This window comes from Canis aureus, chromosome 27 (assembly GCF_053574225.1).
Source record: "Canis aureus isolate CA01 chromosome 27, VMU_Caureus_v.1.0, whole genome shotgun sequence".
In the NCBI taxonomy this organism is placed as follows: domain Eukaryota; kingdom Metazoa; phylum Chordata; class Mammalia; order Carnivora; family Canidae; genus Canis; species Canis aureus.
In genome coordinates this window covers 9,549,662-9,575,112 of record NC_135637.1, presented here as the reverse complement: position 1 = coordinate 9,575,112, position 25,451 = coordinate 9,549,662, and the positions used below count along the sequence as shown (strand labels likewise).

Sequence of the window (25,451 nt, the reverse complement as noted above, 5' to 3'; positions counted from 1 at the left end):
TCGCGTCAAGCCGCTCTTGCGTCACTCGGCTGCGCCGGAAGTCGGGGTGTGCAGGATCCGGGAGGAGCTTTTGACGGCTCGCTGCCTCTGCGTTGGGGGATCCTGGCCGCCATGGTGTCGGACGGTGAGGGGTGTGCGGGGAGGGACCCCCACCCCGGGACTGGGCAGGACCACCGAGCTGGAGCATTATTTGGGGGGCTGGGGCAACCTGTCTGGTCTTTAGAGTTGTAGCAGATGTGTTATTTTATTCAATAAATAGTTTTGAATGGTCTCCGGTGTGCCAGCGTTGTTGTATGCGCTGGGGAATACAGCAGAGACCATGGCAGTCAGGGCCTTCGTGGAGGCTGCAGTCCAGTGGGCGAGGCAGACAGTAGTTAAGTAAATAAGAATACTTTCGAAGGGTGACAAGAGCTGTGAAGACAATATACTGGGATGCTGCAGTACTGTCATTAGGGGATGACCAAGGAGGAGCTACGTTTAGATAAGAGTCCAGGTACTGAGAGTGAGTCTCCAGTGAGTGTGCAAAGGCGCTGTGGCGAGTTGAGTCGTTACATTACACTAAGAAATGGCGAACTTGAGGGTAGAAGAAGATGGAGAGACTTTCATTCATACATTAAAGTACCAGCTATAGAGCCTGCTGTCTTTTTTTTTTTTTTTTTTTAAGATTTCATTTATTTGAGAGAGAGTGCGCGCCCCCGTGAGCGGGGAGGGGGGGTGAGGGAGAGGGAGAAGCAGACTCCCTGCGGAGCAGGGAGACACATGCGCCGCTGGATCCCAGAACCCTGAGATCATGACTTGAGCTGAAGGCAGAGCTTAACCAACTGAGCCACCCAGGCATCTTGAGCCTGATTTTTAAAAAAATTTTCTTTATTAGATGTTGAGCAAGAGCGAGGATGAATATGAGCAGGGAGAGGGACAGAGGGAGAGGGAGAAACAGGCTCCCCACTGAGCAGGGAGCCCAATATGGGGCTGAATGTTAGGACCCTGAGATCATGACCTGAGCTGAAGGCAGATGCTTCACCAATTGAGCCAGCCAGGTGCCCCTAGCTTGATGTCTTAAAGAAAAAAGAGACCAGGGTGGTGGGAGTGAAGTGAGCTAAAGGAATGAGGTCAGAAGCTAGGCAGATGCATGGCCCTTGTGGGTGGTGAAAAAAGAGGTTGAACTTTAAGTGTAGTATGAAACCATTGTAGGGTCTTAAGCAAAGAATTGCATAATTTAATTAATTAATTAATTAATTTTAAAGAATTGCATAATTTTATTTTTTTATTTTATTTTTTTAAAGATTTATTTATTTTTTTACTTATGATAGACATAGAGAGAGAGAGAGAGAGAGAGGGAGGAGGGAGGAGCAGGCTCCATGCCGGGAGCCCGATGTGGGATTCGATCCCAGGACTCCAGGATCATGCCTTGGGCCAAAGGCAGGCGCCAAACTGCTGAGCCACCCAGGGATCCCCAGAATTGCATAATTTTAAAAGATCACTTTGGCTGCGGTGTGGATAAGGGAGCAAGAGTGGAAATAGGGAGATCACTTCTTTTTCAATACATACCACAGTCCTGTGAGAGAGGCAGGCCTGGCATGGGCCTTGTCTACAAATGATGGTGTAGAGACTCAAAGAAGGAAGTTGACCAGGCAGTCCGTGTGTGTGGGTACTCATCTCCCCTATTAGGCAATACTTTATTTTTTTCTCAGGCTTCTGGGCAGTAGCAAGGGCTGGCTGACCCTAGAGTTGTGGGGTGGAGCTCATGGAGAATAAGGCCAAAGGATTGTGGGCTTGTGGGTAGAGGAGTGAAAGACAGTTATTAAATGCTGCTTCTGTGTTAGGCATTTTTGTGTGTGTGATTTGCACTTTTTGTGTGTGTGTGTGTGTGATTTGCACTTGTTATTTCATCCCAGGATTCACAAAAATCCTCTTTCTGTAATGAGGCCACAGTCTAGTGGACTAGTTTTAGCAGAGCTGGCAAGAGAGATCAGAAAGACAACTAACTGTAAAATGAGATGATTCATACTAAGAGGATCAGAAGTGGACAATGGGTTATTGAAAAGCCAGGGATCCCTGGGTGGCGCAGCGGTTTGGCGCCTCCTTTGGCCCAGGGCGCGATCCTGGAGACCCAGGATCGAATCCCACGTCGGGCTCCCGGTGCATGGAGCCTGCTTCTCCCTCTGCCTGTGTCTCTGCCTCTCTCTCTCTCTCTCTTTCTGTGACTATCATAAATAAATAAAAATTATAAATCTTGAAAAAAAAAAAAAAAAAAAGAAAAGCCAGTCTTTATAGTCAAGTAGATCTGTCTCCATAGCAGGGAGTTTTGCCGCTTGCTAGCAAGCCATGTGACTTAGAGCAAGTTACTTTCATTTGAAAATAAGAATGCCATATTTGTGTCATCTAAGTTATCTAAGACAGTATCAATTATGAGATCTGTTTTTGTTTAGTGTGCCACTAAGAGACATGCTGCTAGTCTTAATTATAAGACACCATCCTGATTTCAGCAACTGATAAAGAGAGAGTCCCTGTCATAATTGATGGAAGATGACAGTAGTATTTCCATCAGTAGTTTGTTGTCAGCATGAAATGGGATTATAGGATTACATATGCTGATGCAGACAGCTATTCTCAGGTTGGGGAGCCAGGACCTGTTGGAAGTCCTGGGGAGGATTTTTGGAAGAAAAAAGTAGCATTGGTTTGGTGCTTTGTAGAGGACATAGGATTTGGATTTGAGAACAAATCTACGATGGAGTGGGGATTATCTGATGTAGGAGGTGGGACTGCAGGAAGGAAGGTGTGGGGCAGGAAATACATTATTGCTTTTTGCTATTAAAGGAGCATTCTGGGTTTTTCTTAACAGCTGTGCTTATAGGTTCGTATATCTGTCACCTCAGTTAGAATTTAGACTCCTTGAGGGCTTGAACCCAGTATCCCCAGCTTCTAACACTGGTATTTAGCGTAAATGTTTGTTGAATGAATTAATGTGTTGTTAGCCTGTACAGTTGTGTCTAACTTTGGAGAGTAGTCTATTCCTTTTCACAGTAAAATCTTTACATAGCAATTGCTTTTCTCTCTTTGGTTTTCACCTTTTAAAAAGTGGTTCCTGATCACCATTGGCCTTGCTGCAAGGTGGTTTGATGGGCTTGAGGCTAGACTTATTCCTGTGTCTCCCTTCAGCCTCCTTGTGTCCCTAAAATTCTGCTGTTGAATATTAACTGGCTAGTCCGTGCATTCTGTCCTTGACTGCATTTAAAATGTGAATATTTGGGTGCATTTAATAGGTATTTATTGAGCATCTACCTCATGCTGGGTGGTTGTACCAGGAGCAGAAGATAAGCAATGATAAGACAGACAAGATCCTCCCCGCCCCCCCGCCCCGGAGCTTACATTCTAGTGCACGAAAGATGTGGTGGTACAGAAAGCAAGCAAGAGCCTGCTGAGGGCCCAGAGAGCTTTCAGTCATTAAAAGCACTTGGCCGGGATCCCTGGGTGGCGCAGCGGTTTGGCGCCTGCCTTTGGCCCAGGGCTTGATCCTGGAGATTCGGGATCGAATCCCACATCGGGCTCCCGGTGCATGGAGCCTGCTTCTCCCTCTGCCTATGTCTCTGCCTCTCTCTCTTTCTCTCTGTGTGACTATCATAAATAAATAAAAATTAAAAAAAAAAAAAAAAGCACTTGGCCTTTGGTTAATTTCAGGATTATAGGATGGTAAACATCTAAAGGCATGTGGTGGTTCTTGCTGTGGTTATAATTTACAAATTGGGATGTTGGTTTGCCTATGGTTTCATGAGGTTAATGTTTTTATTTTTTGTTAATATTTTCAGAAGATGAATTGAATCTTTTAGTTATCGTCGTTGATACCAACCCAATTTGGTGGGGAAAGCAAGCCTTAAAGGAGTCTCAGGTAAGATTACTTGAGGAGGCCTTTGGATAATTCTGGTATAACTATGTTAATATTGCTTTTTAAAAAATCAGCTTCATTAAAGAAAATCAGCTTTATTAAGTTATATTTTATATACCATAAAATTCATCCATTGTAATGTACAGTTCATTGTTTTTTTAGTAAAAATCACAAAAAGATCGTGTAACCATTGCTGCAATTTCATTTTAGAGCATTTCTATCACCTCAGAAAGTTCCTTCCTGCCTGTTCAGTGTCACTGCTTCTACCCTCTAGTTGCAGGCTGTCACTGATGTTTTCTGCCTCTATATTGCCTTTTCTGGACATTTAATACATGCTACACAATATGTGATCCTTTAAAAAAAAAAGTCTATTTTGAAATGTTTTATTTTGAAATAATTATAGACTCCCAGGAAATTGTAAAAAAAAAAAAAGGTAACAGAGGGGTTCCGTAGCCTTGTTCCAGCTTCTCCTAGTGGTAACATCTCATGTACCTAGATTATAATAGCAAAACCAGGAAATTGACATCAGTACACCCTTAAGACCTTATTCAGATCACAGAACTTTGCATGCATTTGGGTGTACATGTGGTGCTGTGCTGTCTTATCTTGTGTACAGATGTGTGTCACCACCACCACAGTCAAGATGGAGAACTGTCCCATCACAAGCAGGAGCTGTCTAGTGCTCCCTTTATAGTTGCTACACCTTTGTAGTCAGTCCCTGGTCCCTAAGTGGGGTAGACACTGATCTACTACTCTGTTCTCCAGGGCTTTAGTTCTGGTATGGAAATCTATCATATAGGTTTTTTGAGGTTGGCTTTTTTCACTCCACAGATTGGGTTATTCCCTGCATCCATGTTTGCCCTTTCTATTGCTGGGTGGTATTCCACAGTACGAGGTACCAGTTTGTTCTGTCACTTACTAAAGCTTTACATTTGGGCTGTGTTTTCAGTTGTTGACTATTACATAAAAAGCCACTCTGAGAATTTGTGTAGACGTTTTTGTGTGGATAGAAGTTTTCATTTCTGTGGGATAAACGTCCAGGATTGCAACTGCTACAACATACGGTGTAATCGTGTAAATGTGTGTTTGGTTTTATAAGAAACTGCTACACTCTTTTCTAGAATGGATTTATATTCCCACTAGCAAAGTGTGAGAGAGGGAGTTTCTCCCCACCCCAGCATTTGATGTTGGCACTTTTTTATACTAGCTGTTTTAATAGGTATGTAACAATCCATTATTTTGGTCTTGATTGCATTTCATCAATAGCTGGTGACATCACACAGCTTCTTCTAAGCTTGTTCACCATATAGATAAGCCTCCTGAGATCTCTTTTCATGTCACGTGTCCATTTTCTAGTTGGATTGTTGGGTCATGTTTAGCCATTGAGTTTTGAGATTTCTTTATGTATTCAAAATATAAGCCATTTGTCAGATAATCTTGCTTGCAAGTATTTTCTCCTCATCTTTTTTTTTTTTTTAATTTATGATAGTCACACACAGAGAGAGAGAGGCAGAGACACAGGCAGAGGGAGAAGCAGGCTCCATGCACCGGGAGCCCGATGTGGGATTCGATCCCGGGTCTCCAGGATCGCGCCCCGGGCCAAAGGCAGGCGCCAAACCGCTGTGCCACCCAGGGATCCCTCTCCTAATCTTTAGCTTGTCTTTTCATCCTCTTCTGGTGATCTTTCACAGAGCAGAAAGTCTTTAATTTTGATCAAGTGTAGTCTCTTGATATTTAAAAAATATAGCTTGTGCTTTTGGTGCTGTAAGAATTCTCAACCTTGCTCTAGGTCGTAAAGATTTTTGCCATTGTCTTCTGTGAAAAGTTTTATATTTAAATCCACAATCCAGGGATCCCTGGCTGGCTTAGTAGAGTGTGCAACTCTTGATCTCAGGGTTGTGAGTTTGAGCCCCTGATGGGTGTAGAGGTTACTTAAAAATAAAATCTTAAATAAACTCCACAATATGTTTTGAGTTAATTTTTTAAAAAAGATTTTATTTATTTATTTATTTATTTATTTATTTATTTATTTATTTAGAAAGAGAGAAAGCACACACACATGCTGGGGTAGGGGCAGAGAAAGATGGAGAGAGAGAGAGCCTTAAGCAGATTCCATGCTGAGTGTGGGACCCAAAAATGGTGCTTGATCTCACGACCCCAGCTGAAACCAAGTGTCAGTTGCTCAACCGACTGCACTACCCCGGTGCCCCCATTTCTTAAAATCTGTGAAATATAGATTGAGGTTCATTATTTTGCCTATGGATAATCCAGTTGCCCCAGCACCATTTTTGAAAAGTTTACTCTTTCTCCACTGAATGGTTTTCATATCCTTGTCAAAAATCACTTGGGTAGGGCAGCCCCGGTGGCTTAGTGGTTTAGCGCCGCCTTCCACCCAGGGCGTGATCCTGGAGACCGGGATCCAGACCCGCGTTGGGCTCCCTGCATGGAGCCTGCTTCTCCCTCTGCCTGTTTCTCTCTCTCTCTCTCTCTCTAGTAAATAAATAAAAAAATCTTTTAAAAAAATCACTTGGATATACATGTGTGGGTTTATTTTTGGGTGCTCTTCCTAACGCATTGATCTATTTCTGTGTCTCTCCCTCCACCAATACCACAGAATCTCGTTTTTGATAGCTAGATAGTAAGTCTTGGGTTCCAGCAGGCTGATCTCTCCCACTTTATTCTTTTTCAAAATTGTTTTTTAAGTATTCTAGTTCTTTTGCCTTTCCATATAAATTTTAGAATGAGCCTGTTTATGTCTACAAAAGATCTTCCTGGAATCTTGATAGGAATTATGTTAAACCTGTTCATCAGTTTGAGGTTATACTCTGCATAGCTCTACTATGTTAAATCTTCCAATTTACAAATATAGTACATATCTCTATTTTTTAGATCTTGATTTTTTTTAAAAGATTTATTTATTTATGATAGAGAGAGAGAGAGAGAGAGGCAGAGAGAGACACAGGCAGAGGGAGAAGCAGGCTCCATGCTGCGAGCCCGATGCGGGACTCGATCCCGGGACTCCAGGATCGCGCCCTGGGCCAAAGGCAGGCGTGAAACCGCTGAGCCACCCAGGGATCCCCTTAGATCTTGATTTTTTCATCAGCGTTTTATACGTTCTAGTTTGCTTAGAGTAGTTTGCTTAGAGACTTTTTTTTTTTTTTTTAAAGTAGGCTTCAGGGGCACCTGGGTGGCTCAGTGGTTGAGTATCTACCTTGGGCTCAGGTCACGATCCTGGGGTCCTGGGATCGAGTCCCCCTTTGGGCTCTCCACAGGGAGCCTGCTTCTCCCTCTGCCTGCATCTCCGCCTCTCTCTCTCTCTGTCTCTCTCATGAATAAATAAATAAAATCTTAAAAAAAAAAATAATGTAGGCTTCATGCCCAGTGTGGAGCCCAATGTGGAGTTTAAACTCATGACCCTGAGTTCAAGACCTGAGCTGAGATAAAGAGCTGGATGCTCAACTGACTGAGCCACCCAGGCACCCTGTTTAGATATATATATATTTTTTAAATCATGAATGGCTGTTAAATTTTATCACTTGCTGTTTCTGCATCAGTTAATGTTTTTCCTTCTTTAGCTTCAAAATGGTGGGTTATGTTGATTGCTTTTCAAATATTGAGTCAGCCTTGGATAAATCTCACTTGGTTTCAATTTGTTAAGATTGTTCAGGATTTTTTTTTTTATGTTCAGGAGAAGTACTGGCCTATAGTTTTTCTTTTTTGAACTGTGTTTGGCGGGTTTTGACATAAAAATGATACTGGCTTCATAAAATGAATTGGGAAGTGTTCAGTTTTCTGGAACAGATTATTTAGATTTGGATGTCCATTCTTTAAATGTTTGGTTCAGTTCTTTAGTGAAATCATCTGGGCCTGGAGTTTTCTTTTTGGGGAAGTTTTAAACTATAAATTAAACGTTTTTATTATTAGTTATTAAACTATTTGATATTTTCATATTGGGTGAGTTTTGGTTAGAGGTGTTATTTGGTTTCATTTGATTCCACTTAACTGTAGTATTTTTGAGGTTCATCCGTGTTGTAAAATGTATTGGTGGTTCCTCTTGATTACTGAGTAGTATTTTATTGTGTGGATATACTTCTTGTTCATCTATTCATGATCATTTGGATTGTTGCCGCCTTTTGACTATTATGAATAATGCTGATCATTCTCAAACAAGTCTTTGTGTGGACATATGTTTGCCTTTCTCTTGAGTAGATGCCTGTGAGTTGAATTGCTGAGTCATGTGGTGGGTGTAAATTTAACTTTAAGATGCTGCCAGCCTAAAAAGTGGGTACACCATTTTCCATTCCATTGAGCAGTGTGTGAGAGGTTCAGTGTCTCCACAGCCTTGCCAACACCTGTCTTTTTTATAATTGTTCTAGTAAGTAGGTAGTGCTATCTCACTGTGGTTTTAATTTGCATTTCTTTAATGACTATGGATGTAGTATATATCTCTTATGTATATAACATATGTTTATAAGGTGTCCCTTATATTTTCTTAGTTGAAATGCACATTCGGTTTTTATGCCCAACTTTTAAATTTGGTCATTAGTTGTCTAATTACTGAGTTACAAGAACTCTGTGTATCCTGGATACAGGTCTTTTTTCAAATATATGATTTACAAATATTTTCTCCTGGTCTCTGACTTTGGGGCTTGTCTTTTCATTTTCTTAGTGGCGTCTTTTTAAAAATCAGCTTTATTAAGGGGCTCCTCACTGGCTTAGTTGGTGGAGCATGCAACTCTTGAACTCAGGGTTGTGAGTGAAAGCTCCACATCAGGTATAGAGCCTACTTAAAACAACAACAAAAACAAAAAAGAAAAATCCAAGTTAAAATTAACTTTATTGAGATATAATTGGCATGCAGGGCATAGCATATACTTGAAATGTTTGGTTTGATGTGTTTTCATATATGTATACATTTGTGAAATAATCACCACAATCAAAATAATGAACGTATAAATCTGTCACTCCCAGAAGTTTCTTTATGTTCCTTTGTAATTTATCCTACCCATTTCTCTCTTCTTGTCCCCACCCCCAGGCAACTACTGATCTGTTTTGTCATTGTAATTTGCATTTTCTAGGTTTTTATATAAATGGAATCAAACAGTACATAGTGGGATTTCTTTTAGTCTGATTTCTTTACTCAGCATAATTATTTTCAGATTTCTCCGTCTTGTTACAGTAATTCATACCTTTTATTGCTGAATAGTATTCCACTTTACAGATAGAACAGCAGCATCACTGCAAATTACCTACTCTCCAAAAACACTCCTTTGCTTTTTAAAGATTTTATTTATTTATTCATGAAAGACCTAGAGAGAGAGAGAGGCAAAGACACCGGCAGAGGGAGAAACAGGCTCCATGCTGGGAGCCCAATGCGGGACTAGATCCTGGGACTCCAGGACCATGCCCCTGGCCAAAGGCAGGTGCTGAACGGCTGAGCCACCCAGGGATCCCCAAACACTGTTTTTCTTTTTAACTCTAATCAGTAATATATGAGAATTCCTTTTTTTTTTTTTTTTTTGAATCCATACGAGATGCTCTCTTTCCTTATTTTATCTTTTGCCAATATCATGTACCATAAAAGTTACCTCAGTTTACTTTTTTGTGTTTTTGATAGTCCTTTGTATTTTTTACTTGGGGCATTGCCCATTTTCCTCTTTAGGTTTTTTGTTTTGTTTTGTTAACTGATTTGTGGACACTCTTTATATTAGAAAGTTAACCTTGGGGGATCCCTGGGTGGCTCAGTGGTTTGGTGCCTGCCTTTGGCCTGGGGTGCGATCCTGGAGTCCTGGGATCGAGTCCCACGTCAGGTTCCCGGCATGGAGCCTGCTTCTCCCTCTGCCTGTGTCTCTGCCTCTCTCTCTCTCTCTCTCTCTATGTCTATCATAAATCAATCAATCAATCAATCAATCAATCTTAAAAAAAAAAAGAAAAGTTAACCTTTTGCCTGTCATATGTTGCAGTTATGTTTTCCCAGTTTGTAATTTGCCTTTTACTTTTGTTTATAGTCTTTTTTTTTTGCCATATAAAATTTTTGAAAGGTTTTACTTTTTTTTTTAATAAAGTGGAATTTATCAGTGTTTTATTTGCTGCTGAGAGTATTCTTTTCTTAAAGAGAAATGTGCTTTGAGACACCTGGGTGGCTCAGTGGTTGAACATCTGCCTTTGGCTCAGGGCGTGATCCCAGAGTCCAGGGATCAAGTCTCAGATCAGGCTCCATGCATGGAGCCTGCTTCTCCCTTTGTTTTTGTTTTTTTTTGTCCCTCTGTCTATGTCTCTGCCTCTCTCTCTGTGTGTCTCTCATGAATAAATAAATTAAAAGAATCTTAAAAAAAAAAAGGAACGTGCTTTATTCCAGGATTATAAAAATATCCACCTCCATTTTTTAGTAATACTAGCATTTGTCAGAATGTAAGCTCCACGAATGGAGGGATCTTTGCCTGACACATTACAGGAACTTAGCATACTTAGTGAGAGAATGAATTGAAAACTTTTACAGGGATAGCTGGGTTCCTCAGTGGTTATCTGCCTTCAGCTCAGGGTGTGATCCTGGCATCGTGAGATTGAGTCCCGCATACGGCTCCCTGTTTAGTGGGGAGCCTGCTTCTTCCTCTGCCTATGTCTCTGCCTCTCTCTTTCATGAATAAATAAAATCTTAAAAAAAAAAGGAGGAAAACTTTTACAAACCACTAATGTAATCAGTAGGTATTTGTTATCTACTCTGTGCATAGTAATAGTTTGCTAGTAATTTTATCGCAGAATATGTGACGTGTTTGCTTTCCTTAAATGTTTGCAGAGAACATTCATGGAATAATGCACTCACCATAGAAATCATTTCATATAAGTAAAACTAGAAAACTAATTTTCAAATGTTTTTGCTTATGGCTTTGGAGGAGGGAGCTCCTGAGCAAAATTTTAGCAGTGAATAATGGTCTAAAATTTAAATGAAATCTTTATCATTTCAAGACCTGACCTAGTTACTTGGATAGCTACCTTACCTTTTCTAATGTTTTCTGTTTTTCAACAGTTTACTTTATCAAAATGCATAGATGCTGTGATGGTGCTGGGAAATTCTCATTTATTCATGAATCGTTCCAACAAACTTGCTGTGATAGCAAGTCACATTCAAGAAAGGTATGACCTGGGGTGTCTGGGGGGCTCAGTTGGTCCTGGGATCAAGCCCCATGTCGGGCTCTCTGCTCAGTGAGAAGCCTGCTTCTCCCTCTTCCTGTGCCCCTACCCTCCCTCCTGCTTATTACTCTCTCGGGCACTCTCTTTTTCTCTCTCTCTCAAATAAATAAATCTTAAAAAAAAGGTATGACCATAGTGATTACCTATTCAGTGCTTAACATTTGTGAGGTTTGTATACCATTTGGCACGTACTATCCCTATTCTGTGTTGCAAAAAAATCTTTTGTAGCATTGAACAAGACCAATAGCATCAAGAATCAGTACATGTACGTTTTGATAGGATTGGCTGATAACCTACTAAATTTGCATCATGTGCACATTTAACTTACTTGGCTTTAACCACACCCACCCTCCAGGCAAAAAACAGGGAGAAATACCAAGGGAGGCAGGCAGCTCTTATCACTGTTCTTTGTGTGGGTCTGCCCTAGGGGGCAGGTGAAATGGGAGGTGTGATTCCACCTTCTCTCAGCCAGCCTTGAGCCCTGCATACAAGGGATAGTGGTTCTCTGCTCTGAGCGTGATTCTGGTGGTTACTGATAAGGGTTTTTCTTGTTAATTGGGTTTTAACCCAAGCCAACTACTACATCTGGTGCTGAACTGAAGAAATGGACCTTTAAAAAAAAAAAAAAGATTTATTTATTTATTTATTCAGAGAGAGCGAGAGAGAGGCAGAGACACAGGCAGAGGGAGAAGCAGGCTCCATGCAGGGAGCCTGACGTGGGACTCGATCCGGGATCTCCAGGATCACACCCCGGGCTTCAGGCGGTGCTAAACCGCTGCGCCACCGGGGCTGCTCGAAACGGACCTTTTCTAACACATGTGTAAACACTGGCTGTGTTTGAGTCTCTTCAGGGTGGGTACATAGGTGTGCAGCTACTCTGCAAATGTGACCATGTATATGATACATACTTTCACGATTAATTTTTACCATATTTACTTTTCATGTGTACGCTGGCCGTGGAATCCTATTCCCCACTTACAACACAGCTCTCCTATGTCTTGATTAAATATTATATCATGGTAGACATGGCCCTTGTTTACCAATGTATTTCATATGAGGTCAGTGGATAGTTTTCAAATTTCTCATTTCTTAGGGCTGCTCTCTTTGGTGTGTTGAAAGAGCCCATAGGCCACCAAGGAAATGCTCCTGCTCCCATGATCACCATGCATTTTTCTCGGAGTTGAATGAAAAAGATGACACTGATTTGGTTAAGATATCAAAAGAAAAACTATACAAAGCAAAATGTTAGATTTTTAGAAAAATCTAATATGTGTTTTTATGGGATTCTTATAAAAATCATGAAGCACTGGGAGAATCTTTTCAGGAACCCTTAGAGCATATTTTTATTACTGGGGTAGATAAATATACCTTAAATAATACGCTAGTCATAAGTTAGAATTTGGTATGACTCTCTTCCCAGTTGGCATCTGAGAAAGTAGAATGAGAAACACTCTGAAGCATTTCAAGAGACTGGGACCTAGCACTTTATTTCCTCTCATTTCTGGGTTCATTAAAACATTCTCTGGTGGTAGACTCATGTTTGACAATTTGCTTGTTTTATGTACTTTGTTTTTAAAGATTTTATTTATTCATTCATGAGAGACCCAGAGAGAGAGAGAGAGAGGGAAAAGCAGGCTCCATGCAGGGAGCCCGACATGGGACTCGATCCGGGGACTATAGGATCACACCCTGGGCCAAAGGCAGGCGCTAAACTGCTGAGCCACCCAGGGATCCCCTATATACATTTTTAAAAAATGAAATTTATTGTAGGATCTTGTGAGTCAGAATTGGTGTGATGGTTTCTCTGCTGAATTTTGTCTGGATGTTGAGTGAGGACAGAATCCTGATATAATTCATTGTTTTCTCTCCCACTCTTTCAGTCGATTCTTATATCCTGGAAAGAATGGCAAACTTGGAGACTTTTTTGGAGATCCTGGCAACCCTTCTGAATTCAGCCCCTCAGGGAGCAAGGATGGGAAATATGAGCTATTCACAGCAGCAAATGAAGTTATTGTCGAAGAGATTAAAGATCTCATGATCAAGAGTAATGGCTTACTGTCCCCATTATTGTTATTTTACAATTGCAGTTGAATGTGGAGATCCTTGAGGCCTTAAGCCCAGAGATTTGGAGTTCTTGGGAATAGTTACTTGTGTTCTCTCTTTTCTTTTGTAAAATCATTTTCATCAGTACCTGTGCCTTGTTTGCCTGTCCTCACCAGCATTTCACCCTGTCTGCCAGCCTCTACTTCTTGAAACATACTCTTGGCATCTAAGACTATATCCTTTTGACTTGTTTTTCTTCTTTTTTGGACCATTCTTCCATTTCGGACTTTTCCTTCATCTTGTTCTGTAAAAAAATAGGTTTTTAAATTCTGCACATTATTTTCTTATTTTTTTCTTCCTCTGTGTGTTTTCACCCACTCTTGTCTTTAATTATCATTTCTATGTGAACACTTCCCAATCTTTGTCTCTAATCCAGCCTTTCTTTCCGTAAATGTCTCTCCTAGGTGTCCCACAGTCTGGCTAACATGCCCCAGACTGGTTTCCTTAGCTCTCCTCCCAGTTATACTACCATTGGCACTCCCAGTTTCTGACATGCTCATTCACCTGCTTTTTCAAATTCAGAGCTTTCATTTTTGACTCCTTTCTGTTCACATTCAACATCTAATCAGCTACAGTATCCTATTAGTTTAACCTTAGAAGTACCTCCAAAATCTGACCCTTAATTATCCCATCTAACTCAACCCCAGCACCATTGGCATTTTAGGCTAGATAAGGGACTGTCCTGTGCTTTGGAGGATACTTAGCAGCATCCATGCCTAGACCCATTAGATGTCATAACATCTCTCATGGTGACAACCAAATATTCCCTGTAGGGCACAGTTGCCCAAGTGGAGAGCTGCTACTCTGGATCATTGTAACAGCTTCTGCCTACTGACTCCTGTCTGTACCCATTCAGGTCTTTCCTTAAGTCTTTCAGAGTTAAAATACAGAGCTGCTGTTTTGTGGCTTAAAGGCCATTATGGTTCCCTGTTGCTTGTAGGCTGTGGTTTTTAAACTGTAGCCTGTGTCAGAGTCACCTGGAAAGAAAAAGCAACTCTGTAGAGACAAGAAGTAGGTTTGTAGTAGAGACAAGAAGCAACTCTGTAGAGACAAGACAGTGGTTTCCCAGGGCAGGGGAGGAGTGGGCCCAAGTGATCTTTTGGGGTAAAGGAAATGTTCTAAAACCGGGTTGTAGTAATCCTTTACAGCTCTCTAAATTTACTAAAAAAACCATTAAATTATTTACTTAAAAGGAGTGAACTTTATGATCTGTCAGTTGTCTCAATAAAGCTGGTAAAAATCATCTGGAGGGCTTGCTAAAACCAAACACTGTGTCCCACCCTGCAGTTTCTAATTTAGTGGTCTAAGGTGGTCCCAAGAATTAGTGTTTCTGTCAAGTTCCCAGGTGACGCTCCTACACCTGGTTCCAGAATCACACTTTGAGAACCATGGGCCTCCAGGGTAAAGTCCCATCTTCTTGTGGTGTTCAGATGTTTCCTGGTCTGACCTCACCCATGGGTGGAGGTATCAGTGTTCCTGGACCAACTATAGGCCCTGTTCACACCACATGTCAGTCTGGGCTCTCCACTGTCTCAAGCTGCTTGACTTTCTTCACTCAAGGCTTCGGACAAGTTGCTAGCTTTGTCCCTGCTGGCCACAGCCAGGGGGCTTTCTCTGGTCCCCTTTCCACCAGTGAGAGACAGAGGAGGTAGTGGGAAGGAGGGAAGAGAAGCTCAGAGTGGACGTGACCTTTTATACCACTTAGATCACTAGCAGACCTGAACCTTTCCAGATAACACCAGGATATTATTAATTGCAGTAGAATATACATAACGTAGGGGGTGCCTGTCTCACTCAGTCAGCAGAGCACGTGACTCTTGATCTCAGGGTTGTGAGTTCAAGCCTCACATTGGGTGTAGAGATTACTTAAAAATAAAATCTTAAAAAAATATACATAAAATTTACCATTCAAGCATTTTAAGGTGTACAATGTAATGGTGTTAAGTAGATTCACACTGTATACAGACGTCACCATTATCCCTTTCCAGATATTCCAAACTGAAATTTTGTACCCCCTTATCCCCTAACCACAGGATATATTAAATTGAGAAAATGTTGAAAATTGCTTATTTAGGCCTTACTGAGAACAGATTGCTATCTATGTTTGTAAACCTGGTTTGGAAATGTCAACTGATTTTATTTTGAAGAAGAATGCTTTGAAGATGATTTTAGTTCAAGAAAGCACCTAAAAATTCTCTTTAATTTTTTTTTTTTTTTTAATTTGCAGGTGACATAAAGGGTCAACATACAGAAACTCTGCTGGCAGGATCCCTTGCCAAAGCTCTTTGCTGTATCCTTGGTGTCCTAGTCATTCAGAAGGTGTCTTCTGTATTAAACATATCTTTTGGGATGCCTGGGTGGCTCGGGTTGAACGTTTGCCTTCTGCTCAGGGCGTGATCCTGGAATCTGGATTGAGTGCTTCTCTTTCTGCCTGTGTCTCTGGCTCTCTCTCTGTGTCTCTCATGAATAAATAAATAAACATATCTTTTTTTTTTTTTTAAAGATTTTATTTATTTATACATGAGAGACAGATAGAGCCAGAGACACAGGCAGGAGGAGGAGAAGCAGGCTCCGGGAGCCCAATGCAGGACTCATCCCGGGACTCTGGGATCACGCCCTGAGCCAAAGGCAGATGCTCAACCACTTAGCCACCCAGGCATCCCATATTAAACATATCTTAACTTGTGATATTTTTTAGAACCTTGGGCATCCATATTAATGAAAGGCATGAGTATTCTAAAGTGGTGGGTAATCAAAAAATAGTTTATCTTGCTATGGAATGTTTTTAAGATAGGGTGTAAAAACTTGAAATGTAAAGAAAAAACTAGTTTTTCTAGTATGTCCTTCTCACAACAAATTCCTCAGGATGTATCTTATTGGATAAATTGGGGAGGTGTGTTAGTTTCTTCCACCTTCCTTATGTTAAAAGCAATGTATTTGGTTTTAAAGCCATTGACTGATCCTGAAGGATAATAAGTGAGTGGTTTCTCCACAGGCCCACAGGTTATTTGCACTTAGCATAGAGTGAACAGCACCGTTCTGAGCATGTTGATGTTGTCTGTTTGTGTGTTCTCCCAGTCTTGTGTGACTTAATTTCTTTGTTTTGGAAAGATTTGATTGATTCCTGTGTCCTAGATGTTGGGGATGCCTGGTCCTCTGTGTGTGGTTTTCACATTTGTTATCTGGCTTAATGATTTACTTGTGGTCCCAGTTTTCAAATATAGGATGTGGTGGATAGACACAGAAGGATAAATCATGGTAATTTTAATTTTCTGGGACACAGATCATGTTTCAGTCAGGTTACAAAGCTCAGTTGATTTCAGTTGGTAATTGGAAACCCCCAGTCACTCTTGTGTGTTTATCATGGGAAATAGAACATTTCTTTTTTCAGCTAGGTGGATGGTGGATGTATTTAAAATTTGAGGTTACTTTTCTGTTTACTGTAAATATTTATGAAATTAAATAATAATTTAAAATTCCTTAATGCTAAAATAATTAGACATTCATAGAATGAACAAAGAGGTTAAAGGTAAGAAGCCTGTGGTTTTTTTTGTGAGATCTGGAATCCTCATTTTACTGCTATAATTTTGATGGACTATTTAAAAAATTTGGTTAGAAAACCTTATGTTTAATAAGATTCAATTAAGTTATAATCTGTTTTTATCTCTTTACAGATAATCAGGAAATGAAATCAAGGATTTTGGTAAGATTAAAAAATCAGTAGTATGTTTATATACCAACTATAGTCAATTAGAAAGCATAATGGAAGTAAGGCCCATTTATAATAAATATGAGTATTCAGAATAAATTAATAAGCAATGTACAAAAGCAATGTCCTCTATAGGAGAATTGAATGAATGGAGAGCTGTATTTTATGTCAGTTTTTCCGAAGTTAAGCTAAATTCAATGCAATCTCAGAATTTTTTTAAAGATTTTATTTATTTAGAGAGAGTGCATGCAAGTGGTGGGGATGGTGGGCAGAGGAAGAGGGAATCTATAGCAGACTGCTTGCCATGTGCAGAACTCGATGCAGGGGCTTGATCCGTGACCCTGAGATCATGACTTGAGCCAAAATCAAGAGTCAAATGCTCAACCAACCTAGCCACCTAGGCACCTCTGCTATCTCAAAATATTAATAAGGTTTTTTTTTTTTTCCTGGCAGAGTTGGGGGCTTTAAGAAATTCAACAGTAAGGAGCACTTGGCTGACTCAGTTGGTAGAGTGTGCGACTCTTAATCTAGGGATTATAAGTTCGAGCCTCATGTTGGGTGAGGAGATTACTTAAAAATAAAACCTTAAAAAAAAATTCAACAGTTTATTTGGAAGAATAAACCAATGAGAATAGCCAGGTGCTTTCTTTCTTTTTCTTTTCTTAAAATTTCATTTATTTATTCATGAGAGATAGAGAGAGGCAGAGACACAGGCAGAGGGAGAAGCAGGCTCCATGCAGGGAGCCCGAGGTGGGACTCAATCCCGGGTCTCCAGGACCACGACCTGGACTGAAGCCGGCGCTAAACTGCTGAGCCACCCGGCCTACCAGCCGGGTGCTTTCTGAAAGAGAATAATAAGCAGGAACTTGCTCTGTTAGGCTTTAAAACACATTACAGAGCTACAGTAACTGTGGTTCTGGTGCAGTAGTAGGTGCAGAGTAAATGGGAAAGACTAGACTCCAGAAATAAAATCAGGCCCACAGAGGAGTTTGATTTGTGCTTAAGTTAGTGGGAAGAAAATGAATTATTCAGTTAAAGGTGCTAGGCCAATTGGTTGGGCATTTGGGGGAAAACAAAGCTAGATCTCATTGCTCACACGTAATTAATTCTAGTAAAGGTCAAACATCACTGTAAAAATTCAAGTTAAAAAGTGCTGGAAGAAAATAGCTGTTTAGGTTAGGGAGGACCTTGCTAAGCATGATGTGAAGCTTAAGACCTCAAGAAAATCAAACCCCCCAAAACAAAGATGAAAAACTATTAGAAGTATTTTCTGCATAGTTACCTGATAGAGTATTAATGTAATAATCATAGAATGAAAAAGAAGGGGCCTGGGTGGCTCAGTTGGTTAAGCTGCTGCCTTCAGCTCAGGTCATGATCCCTGGGTCCTGGGATGGATCCCCACATCAGGCTCCCTGTAGGTCCTGGTTTTCCCTCTCCCTCTGTGTGCTGCTTTCCCTGCCTGTGCTCTCTCTCATTCTCTCTGTCAAATAAAGTCTTTTTTAAAAAATGAAAAAACTCAATTAAATTTTATTTTTTATCTTATTTATTTCTTTAAGCAGGCTCCATGCTGGCTGTGGAGCCCAACTTGAGGCTTGAACTCATAACCCAGAGATCACAACCTGAGTTGAGATTAAGAGTCGGAAGGGCCACCTGGGTGGCCCAGTGGCTAAGCGTCTGCTTTTGGCTTGGGGTGTGGTTTTGGGGTCTTGGGATTGAGTCCAGCATTGGGCTCCCCGCAGGGAGCCAGCTTCTCCCTCTGCCTGTGTCTCTGCTTCTCTCTCTGTGTCTCTCATGAATAAATAAATTAAAAAAAAAAAAAGTTAGATGCCTAACTAATAACTGAGCCACCCAGGCACCACCTCCCTTATCAACTAAATTTTAAAGGTTAAGGTTTACTTTAAAGAACTAGGTAGAAAACATAAGCAGTCTGCAAAAGAAGAAATGCAAATGGCCAGTTACCATTTGAAAATACATGCAGCCTTACTAGTAAGCAAAGAAATAGAAACATCCAGTAACAGGTTTTTCATTGTTTGTTTCTTGCTCAGTACAAATAGGCAGTTCCCGGGGTTGACGGCAGTGTGGGGGATTGATTATTTTCTTGCATTGCCAAAGAGAGGATACAATTTTTTTGGAGGAAAGTTTGGCAAGCTCTATCAGGATTAAAGGTTCATATATATATATATTTTTTAAAGGTGCATATATTTAGCAATTTCCCGGATTATTTTAAGATCTAGTCAGAGAGTTGTGTAAAGCATATATGAGGGTGTTCACCAGAGCATTGTCTAAAACGAGATTGGAAGCTGCTTCAGTGTCCTCTATAGATTATTGGTTAAGTAGTGGAATCTATGAAGTTAACACAAAGGACGATGTATATCCAAATTCATTGATAAAAGATTTCTGCCCCCAGATATTGTGGAACCAAAAAGCAGGTTGCCGGGATGCCTGGCTGGCTCAGTGGGTAGAGCATGTGACTCTTGATCTCCAGGTTGTGAGTTCAAGCCCCATGTTGGATGCAGAGTTAACTTTTTTTTAAAAAAAAAAGCAGGTTGCAGAGCACTAGGTAATCATCCTGGGATGTGTGTGTGCCCGCATAGGTGCTGTCTAGAACTGTTAACAGGGACTATCTCTTGGAGGGTAGGATCTGGGGGAGGTTCTTACAGTCATCTTTATGCTGTAGGTATTATTTAATAATGGTAATTAGGCAGGCAGATTAGGAAGGCTGCATTGGTTGTGTTTGCAGTGATGACATGTGCATGAGAAGTCGGATGTGTCTGTGAGGTTTTCATGTGGATATGATTTTTAGGTGATTAAGGCTGCGGAAGACAGTGCACTGCAGTATATGAATTTCATGAATGTCATCTTTGCAGCACAGAAGCAGGTGAATTGGAAGCATCTTTTTTTTTTTTTTTCAGTCTTAAATTCCAGCATAGTTAACATACAGTGTCATATTAGTTTTAGGTGTGCAATATCGTGATTCAACACTTTCATACATCACCCAGTGCTAATCACAATTGTGCTCATTACTCCCCATCGCCCATTTCTCCCATCCCCTGACCCCTTCCCCTCTGGTGACTTTAGTGTGTTCTCTGTAGTTAAATGTCTGTTTTTTGGGTTGCCCTCCTGCCTTGGAAGCATTCTTTTTAGAGAATATTTGTTTCATAATGAATTTTATGTTTATAATAACCTACATACAGAGGTATTTTGACTAAATGGCCTTATCAGTAGATGAGGAATCTGGGATTCATATTTTGTACGAGTCATTTCTCTGTTTTGGGTCCTGGACCCCATGAATCTTATGGGTCCCCCAGAAAAAGGTACACTGAAACACAGTTTTGCATATAGTTCCATGGTATTTGTGTAACCCTGTTTAGCCCATCCTAGGACCTCAAGCTGAGAATCCCTAGTTTATATATAGTTTGTTGCATACCTTGCCTCAATTCCTCTCTCTATCTCTTTGCTTTATGGAGTTCCTATCAAGATTTGATATTTTTACTTCATAAATAATTGAATGAATTTACACTAATTCAAATGAATTTTCACTAATACATTTTCTTTGATATGTTAAAAAAAACTTTTTAAAAACTTCATTCTTAACCCAGAATATTGCCATATCATATTATGCCTAATATTCTCTCTGTTGGACTGGCAGCATAATGTAGTGATAGCACTGTCTCGTTCCCAGCTCTGTGACCATGGCCTGGCCAAGGCCTGGGGGCTTCAGCTGTAAAATACAGATTGAATATCTACCTTGTAGAGTTTAATCTGCATATCAAATAAGCCATTATAAGAATAGTCTAAAAAAAAAGTCTAACCCATAGTAGGTTCCCAGAGTAAGACACTCATTATTTCTATTTTTCCTGTAATGTTTTCGGAATGTTCATTTCAGAATATTTTGATTGATGCCTGTGTTTTAGACTCGGATTCAGGACTCCTCCAGCAGGTACGTGTTCAATGGAAGTGTGGTTTTGGTCAGGGGTGCATGGTGTATTCTCTTTACTAAATGCTTTTCACCAGCCTTCATACATGTTTAGGGATTAGCCTGTATGATGCTATCACTCAGAGCACTAACATCTCTCTTGTTCTTATTTCTTTATTGAAGTACAGTTGACACACAATGTCATTAGTTTCAGGTGCAAAACTCTCTGGTTCCTTTAAAAATTTCATTTATATTTTATATAGTGATTGATTCTGTAAAAGTGATTCACATATTGAAATGAATTCAAGCAACACAAGAAAGTATTTTTTAAAGGGGTAAAAAAAATCCCTTCAAATCCTATCATCTTAAAATTACCATTGCTAATATTAGGTGAACAGCACGACAGATCTCTTGGTATAAGTATGGATGGAAGAATGAATTGCTAAGCAGAGAATTTTATAAAGATTGGATCACATCTCAGATCTGTGCTGTCCTGACCTATATGATAGTTATATGGCTGTTGAGCTCTTGAATTGAGATGTGCTGTTAAGTGTAAAATACACACTGAATTTCAAAGACTTAGCATGAAGAACAGAATGTAAAATAAAGATTTTTATATTGATTACATGTTAAGATGATAATTCTTTGGATATGCCCAGTTAAATAAAATGTTATTAAAATTAATTTTATCTGGGGAGCCTATGGCTTAGTTGGTTGAGTGTCTGTCTGCCTTTGGCTCAGGTCATGATCTCAGTGTCCTGAAATTGAGCCCAAATAGGGCTTTCTGCTCAGTAGGGTATCTCCTTCTCCTCCTCACTCTCCCTCTCTGTGCCCTTTTTCTCTTTCTCTCTCCCACTCAAATAAATAAAATCTTAAAAAAAAAAATAAAATTAATTATATCTGCTTTTTTTGGCTAGAAAAATTTAAGTTTTGCATGTTGCCCACATTATGCTTCTGTTGGACAGCACTATTAGATATTGCTTTGCATTCAAATGTATGAAACTGAAATTTAATTTAACCAAATAAAGGGAATAAAGAAACAAATAAGACAAGAAATTGCCAAACTTTTGATAAATGTTTTTTTCAACCACAAGAAATATTATTTGCTAAAAGATCAGTTAAAAGTATGAAACTCGAAAATGATGAGTGTAGGTTACTCCTGAGGACATGGAGAGTGGCAAGGGGAGATTACGATTAGAACGTATAACAGCATCAGAGGTTCCAAATTGTCCTGTTTCTTAAGCTTGATGGTAGGTACGTGATGTGTGTTTTATTTAAACCCTATTTACAGGGACATCTGGGTGGCTCAGTGGTTGAGCATCTGCCTTTGGCTTAGGCCATGATCCCAGGGTCCTGGGATCGAGTCCTGCATCAGGCTCCCCATAGGGAGCCTGCTTCTCCCTCTGCCTTTGTCTCTGCTTCTCTCTTTCTGTCACTCAAATAAATAAAATCTTAAAAAAATCATAGGTACATGTTATGTATATGTACTCTTGCACATATGGTTACATTTCAGAATTAAAAAATTGAAAAGGTTGAATAGATTTTTTAACTATGTTTCAGTCTATATAGTGTCTGCTAACTCCTAGAAGATCTTGCCTGTGCCGTGAGTTTAAATACCTCCTCTGCTTTCCCGACCCTCATGTTTCTGTGTCTGGACCAGATGCAGGCTCTCTGCATTCCAGACTTGCATAATCTCCTGCTCATGCACATTTCCTCTTGGACATCCAGCGGCATCTCACTTAACATGCCTGAAACAGAACTCCACACTACCTCCAGGGGCCTCCCCATCTCAGCAAGTAGCAGCACAATTCATCAGCCCCTCAAGCCAAAATACTGACTCTACCTTGTTTCTTCTCTTCCTCTCCTTTCCATCCCATTAGCAAATCCTCTTCACTTGATCTTTGAAATAGTCCCTGATTCCCACTGTATGACTTCCTCCTTCATTGCTACCACTCAAATGGAAGACCGTAGTATCTGTTAACTGGTCTCTGTTTCTACACTTACCTTGCCCACCAAAGTTTGTTCTTAACATGATAGAATGAAGCTTTCAAAATCGAATCAGATCTTGTCACTCACTTGCTTACAACCCTCCCATTGCATGCCCTCGCACATAGACTAAAACCTGTTCAACCATGGCTGTTCTTACTCCCTGCACAATATCATTTCTGGGTATCTCTTTGTCCCTGTGGAATCTCAGTCTTTACTCCAGGCACATTGGGCTCCTTGCTGTTGCTTTAAAACTACAGGCCTGCTGCAGCCTGAAGGTTTCTGCATTTGCTCTTCCCTCTGTTTCTAAGGCTTTTCATTAAATATTTGCTGGCGTACCTGCTGCCCTCATTTGGGTCTCTGCTTCTGTGTCACCTCCTCAGAGAAGCCTTCCCTGACCATCCAGTGTCACTCCTTGTCTCTTTACCCAACTTCATTTTTCTTCATGGAAGCGATCATAACCTGTGACATTATTTCTGCATTTACTTAACTGATTGGCTCTTGTCTTCTCCCCCATTTGCACTCAACTGTCCATTAGGGGGTGAATGAGGTTAAATTGTGGTATAACTATACAGTAGAATATTATTGGTCTTAGTACTGATCTGTGCCATGATGTGGATGAACCTTGAAAACATGATGCTAAGGGAAAATTGTACAAGTTGCTTTATATGAAATGTCCAGAATAGGCAAATCCATAGAGATGGAAAGTGGATCACTGGTAGCCTTGGGGTCGGGGGTTGGGAGTAACTGCTGATAGGTATGGGATTTCTTTTATTTTTTTTAAGATTTTATTTTTTTAATTTATTCATGAGAGAGAGAGAGAGAGAGAGAGAGGCAGAGACACAGGCAGAGGGAGAAGCAGGCTCCATGCAGGGAGCCTGACGAGGGACTTGATCCTGGGTCTCCACGATCAGGCCCTGGGCTGAAGGTGGCGCTAAACCGCTGAGCCACCCAGGGATCCCCAGGTATGGGATTTCTTTTTCGGGTGAGGAACTAGAGAGTGGAGACAGTTGCACATCTCTGAAGACAGTAAAAAGTAGTGAAGCACATACTTCAAAGGGTAAGTTTTATGGCCTGAGAATTACCTCAAAGCTTTTGTTAAAAAAATATAATGGAAATGAGTAAACATGGCCAGAATAAAAATGTCATCAGTAGCAAACACACAGAAGGGGCATGTACTGTGCTACACTAAAGGCTTTAAATGGTCAAGGAGTGTGGTGACCTGGGGGGAAAAGGAGATAGTTGAACACCTTGAGAGGTAGGACGTTTCTGGTCCTCGCACTCTGGGTTAACATGCCCTTTGGTTGGCCCTGTCCTATCCTCCTCTTCTTTGGAGACCTGAAGGCTTGCTGGTGAGAATTCTATCCCTCTAGGAAAGCTAAACACGTGCTGGTTTGGCAGAGAGCCCTCTGAATGTCTTGTAGGCCTGTGACATCACGGGGGGACTATATTTGAAGGTGCCTCAGATGCCCTCCCTTCTGCAGTATTTACTGGTAAGGAAACATCCGCAGTACCCTAACGCCTTGAGCCTGAGTGAGCCCGATTTCCTGGGGAGTATAGGGGAGCACGATGACTGATGCTAGTAAGTGGGAGGAGGGGGAAATGGGGGGTCCAGGGATTTTGAACATGGAAGGGCACACTTGGGATAGTCTTTGAAAGCAGCAATGTGCAGACTATTATAAGACTTCACAGAATAGCGGCTGCATGTCGAAGTGCTCAGTGACTGTTGAATGAATAAAAAAGCATTTCTTGATAAACATTTAAGGAAAATCCTGATTTATTATTCTTCTTAGTATTCATTGGCTAATATGATATCTGTGTCCTAACTTCTAGTTATTTTTCCCCATGGTTTAAATAAAATTTCCTTGCCTCCCCCCCTTTATTTACAGTGGGTTTTTCTTCCTGATCAAGATCAAAGATCTCAGCTAATCCTCCCACCCCCAATTCATGTGGACTACCGGGCTGCCTGCTTCTGTCATCGAAATCTTATTGAAATTGGCTATGTCTGTTCTGTGTGCTTGTCAAGTAAGTTGGAAGTACAGAGTTTTCTGTGTTGGGGGTGGAGGTGGCAGAAAATAAGTCAACTGTGTGGTTTTTCTTTTCATCATTCTGTGTGTTTTGTTTTTCAAATCTATAGTATTCTGCAACTTCAGTCCCATCTGCACAACGTGCGAGTAAGTATCCCTGAGGCGGTGTGGCTGGCTTGTGTGGGAGAGATTCAGGGCTCTGAAAGGTGTGTTCCTTTCTGTGTTGTTACAGGACAGCCTTTAAGATTTCTCTGCCTCCGGTGCTCAAGGCCAAGAAAAAGAAACTGAAAGTGTCCGTGTGATCATAAGATTCCTGCGCCCCTAGAGCCTATTACTAGGAATTGTGTGGTGGGATCTGTGTTTGGATGCCCTGAAAAAATACAGTGCATATGAAATAATTTTGAATGAAGTTTCTTACAGAAAGGATTTCTAGACCATTATCCTCATGCTGTGCTTTTGGGGCACTGTGTTATTTGAGGGAATCAATCTATGCAATCTTTTCAGACTGGTTTTTGCCCACAGAAGAAGAAAGCACAAATTAGTGAGATTTTTTTTTTTAATATTTTATTTATTTATTTAGGATAGTCACAGAGAGAGAGAGAGAGGCAGAGACACAGGCAGAGGGAGAAGCAGGCT

At 40.6% G+C, this 25,451-nt stretch overlaps 1 protein-coding gene across 3 annotated transcripts; it reads left to right on the top strand.

Moving 5' to 3' along the window:
* The first annotated feature begins 3 nt into the window (after positions 1 to 3).
* Positions 4 to 25,213, top strand: GTF2H3 (general transcription factor IIH subunit 3). 3 transcript variants are annotated; one of them, XM_077875326.1, is made up of 13 exons: positions 4 to 124; positions 3,807 to 3,886; positions 10,911 to 11,017; positions 12,955 to 13,118; positions 15,405 to 15,467; positions 16,677 to 16,706; positions 16,852 to 16,880; positions 19,690 to 19,764; positions 20,773 to 20,826; positions 24,213 to 24,281; positions 24,678 to 24,813; positions 24,926 to 24,962; positions 25,048 to 25,213. In XM_077875326.1, the coding sequence occupies exons 1-13, from the start codon at positions 112 to 114 to the stop codon at positions 25,115 to 25,117; spliced, it is 927 nt and encodes a 308-aa protein (XP_077731452.1). In that variant the 5' UTR covers positions 4 to 111; the 3' UTR covers positions 25,118 to 25,213. The 3 variants fall into 3 exon arrangements, with proteins under 3 accessions (XP_077731452.1, XP_077731454.1, XP_077731455.1); XM_077875328.1 differs by lacking the exon at positions 24,213 to 24,281; XM_077875329.1 differs by lacking the exons at positions 19,690 to 19,764; positions 20,773 to 20,826.
* The last annotated feature ends 238 nt before the right edge of the window (positions 25,214 to 25,451 follow it).